Source organism: Cyprinus carpio, chromosome B11 (assembly GCF_018340385.1).
Source record: "Cyprinus carpio isolate SPL01 chromosome B11, ASM1834038v1, whole genome shotgun sequence".
NCBI lineage: Eukaryota > Metazoa > Chordata > Actinopteri > Cypriniformes > Cyprinidae > Cyprinus > Cyprinus carpio.
The window spans coordinates 19,944,864-19,956,701 of NC_056607.1; the positions used below are offsets into that span (position 1 = coordinate 19,944,864).

Consider the following 11,838-nt stretch of genomic DNA (forward strand, 5'->3'; position numbering starts at 1 on the left):
TGTTAAAGGTGAGTGTTATGGTATGTTTGTGAAGCACATAGACAGCAAAGCTGATTCCTTTCAAAAGGTAAGCAGCAATATACAGCAATGCTTAGGAAAGCAAAATGTACTGGTAACATAACATTAATCAGTCAATAGCACAGATTTTTTAATTACTGTAATGGTAGCTATTAGATATGATATATATCACATGATATTAAATAATTAATTGCTTATTTGCCCATATTTAGATTAACTTTGCCATCATCTCACTCAAAGAAAATATTTAAAAACACAAATAATTTAACATTATAAAAGTTCACTATAATTATAGTTTTTAATGGATTATTTTTTACATAAAGAGTTGAAATTTTATTGTTAAGGTTAAGGTTAAATAGTTCATAGATAGAATATTATATAAAGAATATTATATAGAATGCATCACATGTATGTTTGATGAGAAGAATCCCACAATGCATTGCATCAAGCACATTCAATTAATTCAGTTAATTATATATATATATACACACACACACAGGGCTCCAGACTAACATTTGAGAGCAGTGGCACCAGTGCCACTAAGTTCTACAGATGATGGCACCAGGAGCAGATTTGGTAGCGCTGGGGATGGTGTGCAGGAGTATTAAAATATAGATCATTTAATCATAAAATTTAGTAACCAGTTTCTAATAATAGTACATGTTCATTTCTTGTTTATTTTTCTTTTGTTTATTGTTTATATAGATTTGACAGTAAAACACTAAGCTTGAGTTAAGATGCATACAAAATGTACTTTTATTAACAAAAGTAATAGGTCCAAAATCAAATCTTATTAAGACATTTATTAATAATAAGTTCCAATAGTATAAAAATGGATTAGATCAATATTGCTTTGGAACACTTACTTCACCTTTTGTACTTCATTTTCTCACAACTTCCAAAGACAGTGCTGCACCAGAATTAGCAATCACGCAGTCCATTTAACTTCCTACTGTATGTAGGCAGTAGAGAGCAAGGCTAGGTTTTAGAACATTGTGTCCTGATGCAAATTTTGTTTGTTTGGTTGTTTTTTGAGGAGGGGGGGTTGTGAAATGCATAAACAATCTGATTTGTCAAGCTTGGACGGGGGGTATGAGAGGAATGAGAGAGCAGTGAACCAAACCTCACACCGCAGAGCCAAGAATGCGCTAAGTGCTGACGCTATAGGAAAACAATGCAGATTGCCTGATGCCAATCTTCAGTTTTTGCCTCACCGTGTGAATTAGGGGACATGCTGCTATTCACAGGCAAAATACTCCTGCATATTTTAGCGCTGCTGTTCAGCAGGAATATGGCCTTCTAAAAGCTCAATGTTCCCATAAAGGAACTGTTAGAACGCACAGGCACTCACAAACTATCGCCCCTGGCGCAACGGTACACAGAGACCAGTCAGACAGGCTGTGCCCATTTGCCGAGGGCAACAACTGGGTCTTTGCCCCACAACACTTCTCACTTTTAAGGATGTAATAGTCTGTCAGAGTTGTAGGCCTCACATAGCAGCCCTAATGACATGTTTCTCTCTGTGGCAGCCACCAAGGACCTCTGCTGGCAGACTTGTTATTATCTTGATATGAAGTGCCCTGCTTAGAAATCTTTCCTCTTGCTTTCCATCCTTCTATACCCCTGTTTCTTTGCTTTCATTTTTTTTGTATCCCTTTGGCATACATCTTATTGTTTGACACCCCCGTGTGGCCAAAGCCGGTGAAATAACAAGGACTTTGAAATTACCTCGACTCCTGGCCTACACGCTGAATGTAACTTTGTCATCGATGTCTGCTAGTGGACATAAAAGTGATTTATGTGACAGGCACAAACACTGACAGCTGGGAAGTAAAGCAGGGCTGCATGCAGAGTTTGAGAATGCAATACACTACAGTACACTGCTATATATATGGGTGTGGGTGTGTGTGTGTGTGTGTGTGTGTGTGTGTGTGTGTGTGTGTGTGTGTGTGTGTGTGTGTGTGTGTGTGTGTGTGTGTGTGTGTGTTTTTACAAAAGCTTGAGAACTGAACTGAAGTCTGATTGGGTCATTTCTGCTATGAATTTTCATCTACCTGTGATATTTATGTTAATAAACTGTAGTACTTTGTCTTGTATACCCTCACAGCCTCAAATACCCCTGTGACACAAAACTACACAATCTAATATTATACTGGATATAGTTTAGCATTATTATTATTTTTAATACTCCTCCTATTCTTCATAGTGGCTATTTTTTTTTTTTTTTACCAATTTCTTCCTTTCAAATTCCTTTCCCTTTAATGAGAAATCATGGGCAGACGTAAGTGTGGGTGATATGACCAAAATCTTAATTTTATTTCACGGTAATGATACATATTACAATATAGTTGTTTTTGCTTTAAATATGGTCTTTAATGATATCAACATTTTTGATACCATAGAAATTTTATCATTCTTGTCACCAGTGTCAGTATAAAAAAAAACTAATACTTGCATAAAAAAAAAAAAAAAAACTCTAGCTCACTGAAGACACATAAACAGTCAGTAATTAAATAAGCATTTGTAACAAATTACAAGCAATAAGACAAAAACCTATTGAACATATAAATAAGAAATGCTACATTGTATAAATTAATCAAAAAGCACTGCATATTCTTCACTGTGTAAATTAAATATATATATTTTGTCTTACTGAAGTTACAAAAGTGATTTAGACTAGAGCAGTGAGAGATTTTCTTTCTTTTGATATTTGATCAAAATGAATGACAGACAGCAGGGATATTAGACTGCTGTCACTTTAAGAGCTGCTCGGATTAAATATACTGTTTCTCGCGTTTTTTTCTTTCTCAGCTGTTTGCTTTCACTTATGACCTAAATTTGTTTGTTTTTTTTTATTTTTGAGATGTTTGCTTTTTGTTATGTACAAGTGTGTTTATTTAACCATTCAAGGCCTATAAAGCTGCAAAAATAGGCACAAATAGCAAAATGTGGACTTAGAATGAGGACTGGAGTAATCAGGGTGCGATTTGCCGGGGGGGGATGGGGGGGATTTCCCCCCCTCTGGTCTATGCATCCCTGCCTCTGCTGAATAACTTTTATCCCCGGTGGGGATAAAAACATCAGGCAAACCCGCTCTGACGTCCCGATCTGAATCAAATGATTCGCGATACATGCTCTGACGTCCAGATCTGAATCAAATGATTCACGATACATGCTCTGATGTCCCGATCTGAATCAAATGATTCACGATACATGCTCTGATGTCCCGATCTGAATCAAATGATTCGCGATACACGCTTTGAAGTCCCAATCTGAATCAAATGATTTGGGATACGCGATCCAATTGGCGCACTTCGAAACAGTGAATCATTTTGCGACGCATAACTGATTCGGAGTTTCAAAAAGCTCCGTTGTGTTATTTGCTCGCTTTCTCTATGTAATTTGTTGTTTGAATAACCGTGGACATTAAATCATTACAATGAATAAGCCTAACGTAGGCTTACAATGTTTTTATTAAACTGAGATCACACTAAATACAATTTCCGTCGTTTTAAAAACATTTCATAAAAATTTTCAAAAGCACCCCCCCCCCCCCTCTGTTTTTTCACAAATCGCACCCTGGGAGTAATGATGTTGAAAATTCACAGGAATAAACTATATTTAGAACAAATAAATGCACCATGGGTGTTACCATTTTTTGTTCCCTGGTGCTGCAGAAACTAATTTTTAATTAATTTTTTTTGTCTTTTTTTTGCCATTTTTGCCTTTATTGGGAAAGAACAGTGAGAGAAAGAGAGAAAGAGAGAGAGAGACATGATTGGGAAAGGACCACAAGCCTAGATTCAACTGCGGGTCATCCTGGAGCACAACAGTGCTATGTTTCGAAGCGCTACTCACAAGGCTTTCTGCTCTGATGCAACCTTTTTTTTTAAAACTATAGAGTTTAAAGGTCCCTCATCAAAGGAATGGCAACAGTTCTCAGTCCTGTTACCTCAGACGCTAGTGAGGGCGATTAAATGGTTAATTCACAAATCCAGCATGCTTCTTTTCAAAGCAAAAGGATGGTGTCATGCGTTGATCGCATGACAGGGTTTAAATGGCATTTAAAGGGCGATCCAGGCCTGTTCCGGGGGAGAGAAAGATAAGTGCTGCTTGTGCTCGGTTATAATGACAAACACACACACATACACACACACATACACACTAGCATCCAGTTTCTGTGTGTCGGGTCTCTAGTCAAGCTCAACGTGCTGCTTGGCGTACACATACACAGACAAAAACAATTAGCATTTAATTTGATGCTTGGGTAAGAAAACAAGGGATGAGTGACACACCATGTCTCGGCTCTCATCCGAAAACCATCCCTTTTCAAAAAGAGAAAGCGGCGTTACACACCAGGAACTCCTCTCAGACCGAGCGCAGTTGCGCCACAGGAATCAGCTCTTCCGCCGGCGCACAACAGTGCATGACTGCTGCTTCAAAGCTGCAAATATGGCACCTGAACAGATGCAGGAGTAGAAACACTTAACCAGCCCTGCTGCGTCCTTAACTGTAAATGCCATGTTTACCCACAACAACATTTCAACCCCTGAGGGGACAAGTAGGTACTGTGGTTAATTATTTGTAAACATTTAATTGGCATTTACACCCGAGAGAATTGCTCCGTTCACCCCAGCAGGACACTTGCACATCCTCATCAAGCATTAATCAAGCAAGCTAAATGAGGCCTCCCCATGATTCCCGGCTCAGTGCTATCGAGACAGGGGGTGATGCTGGATTGTTATTCAGCGATTGTTGGAAGAAAGTGAAACGAAATGTTTAATGTCTGGAAAAACTCTAGATTAGCAAATCATCAAGAGGTTTTGAGTTAAGTGACATCACAAAGATTTTGACTATGTCGTAATAGCACACTATGCTTAATTTTTAGTACGCAGAAATCCGTGATGACAATGGAGTACAGGTAGATTTCATTGCATACTATATCCTTAAATGAATTGTGCTCGACTTGACCTTCCATTTCCTTTTCTTTTTTTTCTCTCGATATACTAGAATTACTCCATCTTTAATGCATCTATCTTTAATTCATCCATAATAAAAAAATAATTAAAAATCAGTTCATTCATCTCAATGGAAATGGGAGGTCAAGTGCATATTTTGGCAATTGTTGTTGGTCATCCAGAAAATCTGTAACAGAAACGGTCCAAAGTTTGATATTGCTAAGATTATTAAATGTTTTTGAAAGAAGTATCTTATTTTCACCAAGGCTAAAATAAGTTAGTAATATTGTGAAATATTATTGCAATTTAAAAATAATGCTTTTTATTATTATTTTAAAATGTTTATTCCTGTGACTGTAAAGCTGTTTTTATTATCTGATAATTTTTTTGTCATTTTTGATCAATTTAATGCATCCATGCTCAATAAAAAGTATTAATTTCTTACAAGAAAAGAATACCATACTGACTCCAAACTTTAGACTATATACTGCAGGATTACCAACACTGTAAAAAAAATCAATATTTGACTCATGATGTGAATATGACACAAACATAGCTTCTAGTCTCTGGAGATGAGCCACAACTTGGGTCATTAGATGACTCAGTCATGGCAAACACAGCAGCTGTTTCCTAGAACAAAACCAAATCTGGAGTCTCTTCACCCAACCACCCACAAATATGTAAAGAGATCCATAGAACTGATGAAGAAGATGAAGCACTGTAAGCACAGTGATCAGACTACACTGGTGAAAACTGATAGAATTCTCACGTGGGGTTATTAATGAGCTAAAAGATCAGAACCAGACTAATTGCAATTACACTGATTAGTGTAAAGATCAAAATTGGACTAATTACAAGGGTTATCGTCAGGTCATCTGTACACATTGACTCTAGTAGGAGATAAGCTCTCTGGAGGAGGCCAAAGAGCAGAATACACAAACTCAAATTTCACAGCATTCTCAAATCAGATTTGATTTATATCATGGGAGGAAAACAAGTGTCTTGTTTTAATTTCCTGCATTATATAATAAATGTGCATGTTAATTTTGCCTAGTGAAATGTGCCCTTCTATTCTTGTGGGGAAAAAAACAAATCATTTGTTTCAACTAGGCCAGATAATTCAATCAGCTTAGTTTATCAAAATGTGTTCCGGGAAATAGCGGCTAATACAATCCAAGTTATGTACTTTCCAGTGCATTCATGAATTTGGAGATTATATTTCATAGCACAAGGTGATGAGGAAGGTAATATTTCATCCTTAACGCTACTCTGCTGTTTTTTAACGTGTCTCCAGAGTTTTGCATGCAATGCGTTACTGCCTCATCAATTTGAAGTTTACACATGCATATGCATGTCACCTGATGCTCTCTACTGACACATTTAAAAGATAGCCCGAACTTCACTGTATGACTTTTCCGATACTTCTATGTCCTTGCCTAAGCAAAAAGACTTTGTGTATTGAGTTGCTTAAACAATGACACCACTACTTTAATTATAAATAGGAGAACATGAACATGCAGAATAAGTACTTCAGTATGGCATGACAAGACTGCTATTGTTTCAAATAATCACAGCCATGAATGATATTCAGACCAATGGTTTTATACAAGTTAAATAAACATATAACATTTACATATAGTACTGCCAATTAGTTTATGTATTTAAGCATACTGAATTGGTCACTCATAAAGTCAGTCACTTGTCGTCACCTACTGGCACAAGTAACAAAAACATAACAGTAGACAACATTTACTTCATTTATTATTTCTGTATTTGATATTAATGCACATCTTTTTTAATAAGGGTCTAAAAAGAATTCCAAGGTATCAGCAACAATGACTTCATTTTTATTTCATTTTCATTATTTAATTTAATTTGTATGTATTAACAGAATTTAAATCTATATTTTAATATTATTTAATCAATTTTATATTGACTGTATATTGTGACAAACTATGTAGAATACTCTCATTTAGAACATTTGTCATAGAAATAATGCCTTTTGTTTAACTTAATGAATAATTTATTAACTTGTTATACAGTACGCATTGTATTCTTCCTTCTGTTTTTCAAAAATTATCTGAAACTATATGCAAAGATAAATATTTCCTCTAGTCTCATTGTCACATGACGCTCATAAATTGAAGGCAATTACATGCATATGACTTCTACTCATCATATCAGAGATAAATGCAATTATTTCGCCTTGTTATATAAAGATTTGTCACCACAGGTCTATTTTACACTTTCACATCTCCCAAGTTTGATGATGCGATGCACACACATGAATATTATTAGCACAACGCTGTCACGCTGAGAAAGAATACATGCAAGAGAGAGAAGTTTGTGCCAGCATCCGCTTGAGTCAGCCTGATGCAAGCGCTTTGACTGTATCGAGAGACATCACACGGAGTGTGCATGTGTGTCTGTCGAGTGAATTCCCTTATCGAGTATGTGCCATGTCTCCCTCTAGATGATGTAACATCTTGATTGAAAGTTGTCTGATACCGTCCGCCTGTTTCTGTCCTTGTCATTAGGGGCGCCATGATTGCTGACTACATTTACTGGCTGTCAGGAGGCAACAACCGGCACATAAGCAAGCTCATCAAACTGTATTGGCAGGTGAGGACGGATGGGCTGCCCAGCGCCCAATCAAAAGCTCAATGAATGATTATTGCTTAAAAGAGTGCCGACTGCGGTAGATCAGTGCGTATCAATCACAAAACATTCATGTGTAAAACATCAGCGCCTTTGACATGAAGGAACACTGTTTAGTTTGGTAGTTCAGTGTTGTGTAACGCTCCTCTGATACTGGCTTCACGTTCATTATTCCTGGTTTATCCTTTCAGTTAAATCTGAGATGTGTTTTCACTTTATTAAAAATTCCAAGATGGTGGAAATATTCATACTAATATAAGTGCTCTTAGCTCAGGCTGCCTCTCTCATGCGAACTCAAGGGAAAAGTGTTTTTTTCTCATTTACAGCATATAAAATGAATGCGTTTTGACCTCATTAAAGTGGATTGTATCTGCAACCGTCTCATAATTTGCATTTGCTTGAAGTGTAGGATAACTCTCAGTGTACATCAAGCCCACTCCTTCTTCATTTATGTATTTTTCTATCCATTTTCATCCCACATGGATTGCAGTTCAACTCATGTGTTTATTTTGATGGCCCACAGCAAGAGTGAGCTTTTTCATCTTCTCCAACCTGCCCTGAGTTTTATTTTTTTTTCCCACTGAAAGGTTTTCGTATACAATAGAAATGCATTCATCACTGCTGCCAAAGAAATATTCTGTTTTGACCAGTGTAAATGAAGAGAAGAGCGTCTTTTTGTATATATTTTTGTCCTTTGGGGAAGAATAAAGTGTGATGATACATGGCAACACTTTTATCAGTGTTCCCTATGTTGAAGAGGGCAACATCCTACAGATGTTAGGTCCTGTAAATTCAAAAGAGAAAGACTAAACAAGGTGTACCTTAAGTGGAAGGTGTCTTATCTTAGCTTTCGTCAGTGATGGTCAAACGGCATAAATCGTTTCACAGAACTCAAATAGATCACCATGGGTTCAAAACTCAGGTTATTTATGGTTTACTTTTATAAATAATGCTTTCAAAGTTTGCCATTAAACATTTATTTTGTCAGGATTGTTAATATTTATATTTTTGTGTTAGCCTCAAACAGCCTACAGATCTGTTTTGACTGTCTGATACACATTTTGTACAAAAAGCAGAAATCTGATTGGCTTCTATGTTGCTAAATGCTAGGTGGTTCTTCACCTGATGATGGTCACTTCCTGTCTTGGTCAGAATAACTAAAACTATTAAAAATCTTATTTTAAATATTGGAAAATTTTTAACTTAAAAACTAAACAAAAATGAGAAAAGTTGCCTTGTCAAAGCTGGCAACTAACTGAAGTGATAACATATAACATAACATATAACAGTTAGTTTAAATGTAAACAAACATATTTAAAAACACTAATACAATTGGCAAAAGGACAAATCACTAAAACTTATTAAAACGTATTAATAAATTAAATATTATGAAATACAACAATAGCATATACATAATATTAAAATAAAACTTGACAAGACTGTATATGTACCTACAGTATATACTGTACACACACATACACACACGTGCGCGCGCACACACACACACCCACACATATTTGTACAATAGGTACAGTCTTGTCAAGTTTTATTTTGGTGTTCTGCTTATAATATTAATACTTTATTATTTTAGTCGTATTATATTCTAACAGGAGGTAGCTGATTACTTCAAACAGTCACACACCAAAGGCTTGAATAAGAAATAAATCATAACTCTGAATAAAATCTGACACACCCCTGATTTAATCACTTCTACGTTTTAAAAGTATAATTATATTTTACTTTGAAGTGATCAAAACCACATGCCAATCTAACAGAAGTGCCAGCGAAAAATATAAAAGCTAAATTATAATCTGGAAATATAATAATAAAATCACATTGTGCATTTCAGTTACTCTTAAGTATTTATCAACATGATTATTTGCAAATGAAATAAGTGTATTAAAAACAAATCTCTTCCTCTATTTCCCTTCCACATAGGGGCTCCTGGAGGCAGCGCTTTCTATGGAGAAGAATTTCTCAGTCGTGTTCACTCCCTGGTCTGGAAAACCATCAATAAACATCATAGACAAAATGGAGGAAGCCTTCCGGAAACTTCATCCAGCCTTCACAGACTACATCTTTACTGGTATGAGGAAATCAAGACACTCCACATTAAGCATCTGCTTATTTAACAGTGAGAAAAAGAAAGACCTCCCACAATGAAGCACTCAAGTAGCTTTCAGGAAGCTTTCAGGTTCACAGGCATTAGATTGTGTCTAACTAATAGGTATAGCTTTGTCTAAGGCAGGTGTTGCCCTAGCAACATGTCGTGAATTAGTGTAGCTTGTGTCGTGCAGAGATGTAAGGTAGCTCTCTTTGTTGTTCAAACACTAAGGCCTGGGCTGCTCACACAGGCAGGTCAAGAGCACACCTTCATGTTTCAATTAGCCTGCTCCATTTTTACACACCCCCACTATGCACAAATATATAATCCAGCACTCAGTTTGAATATGTTATCGAAATTCTAACCTTAGACCTGAATTACTTCAAATTACACACTTTGCAGCAATTTAACCAACCATTTACACAGTACTACTCAATGCATGATTATACAGTATCTCTTGGTGACTGTATGTGTGTTTGGTGAGATGAGTTGTTAATTTCATTTGTAAGTTAATGTAGCTTTGCAGATACTGGCAGCTGAGGTCATTGCATTGTAAGGCATGCATAGCACATGTGTGAAGGGAATTGGTCAAAATGTGTATGTGACAGTCAGAATAAGCATTTTGGTTTTCAAACGAATTATAGAGTTTGTTTCAGAATGAATCAGTGTATTTGAATGAAAAGGTTGAATGAGTGATTCAGTGATTCGCACATTAAGTTTTTGAACTAATTGCTTGAGTGAATTATGCAACGATTTATTCATGAAGTCGGTCACATGCTTTGTTTCTGAAGGAATCAATATTTTTGAATGAATCAACTGAATGAAATTCTTAAAGCCTATGACTTGTTTAGTGTCTGAATGAATCAGTTTTTAACTGTTTCAGTAATTCACTCCTAAACGCAGTTGCTTGTTTTGTTCCTAAATTAAGTATATTTGAGAAAATATTTGAAGTGAATGATGAATGAGCTAATTCATAAAGACGCTCACTTGTTTAATTTCCAAAAGAATCATTGTTTTTGAATGAACCTGTTGAATGAATGATTCAGATAGTAATACAATAGACAATAAATAAGATGCAGGAGATTTCTATGCATTGCAACCAAAGAGAAGCTCTGGGTTATGGGTATTAAATAACCATAATCTCAGATTATGCATTTATTCTGGACTAATTCATTGTGAAAAGAACAGCTATTTGAAGACTTTTTTTTTTTTTTTTTCAAAGCAATGCTCAAAAGATACACACTAGTGACGCAAATGTAATGCTTTCCCCTGCTCGGATCAAACGATTCAAAGAAGCCTCACGGAGACACAGTGGAAAAAACATGCCTAAGAGCATTCCACTTTATTGAAAGTTAAAACGTGGATTCACCATGAAATTTTCGGAACACCCTGACACAGCAGGGTGTCCGTCCCCAGGACACAATCTTATGATGCATTCACACCGCAGCACAGACACTCTCTAGAACAGGCCACAAAAACCTGGATAAGATGAAAGCTGTATATCGTAAGGAATAGCTCGGTTAAAAAGATCATTTACTCACCATCATTTCTTTTCAAGCCACTGATTTCTTTCTTCCATTGACCACAAAATGACATGTTAACCTTGATGTTCATGTTATAAATGGTGCAAACAATGAAAGTAAAGGGTTAGCAGAGACTGTAAAGCTACAAAAATGAAGAAGAAAAAAAAATTGCATGCTATATTAAAAGACTTTTAAGAAGCAGTGTGAACATTCTGGAAAAAATGTCTCTTTTTGAAATCCATGTATGAAAGAAAAGGGCATAAAGGATTGAAACAACATGAGAGTAAATGACAATTTTATTTTAAGGCTATAATGCTGAGTTGTTTTGTGAAATATAGACAAAAGACAACTGTAAAGACAAACCTTTTCAGTATATGATGATGCAATCTGTTTTATACAGCACAAATTCCATGGAGTAGTCATCTATCCCCTGCTGTGCTCCATGTCTACATTCTCAATCCTCAGGGATGCTGTTTTTTTTTTTTTTTTTTAACCATGTATCTTCTCTTTTTTAACAAATTCAATTAGCATAATGTTCACCGTTGTGGAGAAATAATCCGCCATGACATAAATGTGT

General features: G+C 36.0%; 1 protein-coding gene across 1 annotated transcript in view; it reads left to right on the forward strand.

Annotated features, from left to right (window-relative positions):
• LOC109089844 (spermatogenesis-associated protein 16-like) overlaps positions 1–11,838 on the forward strand; it is a 48,912-nt gene that overhangs the window by 17,014 nt on the left and 20,060 nt on the right. The window contains 2 exon segments of the mRNA XM_042734445.1: positions 7,514–7,598; positions 9,573–9,720. Of these exon segments, the coding sequence (XP_042590379.1) occupies positions 7,514–7,598; positions 9,573–9,720 (233 nt within the window).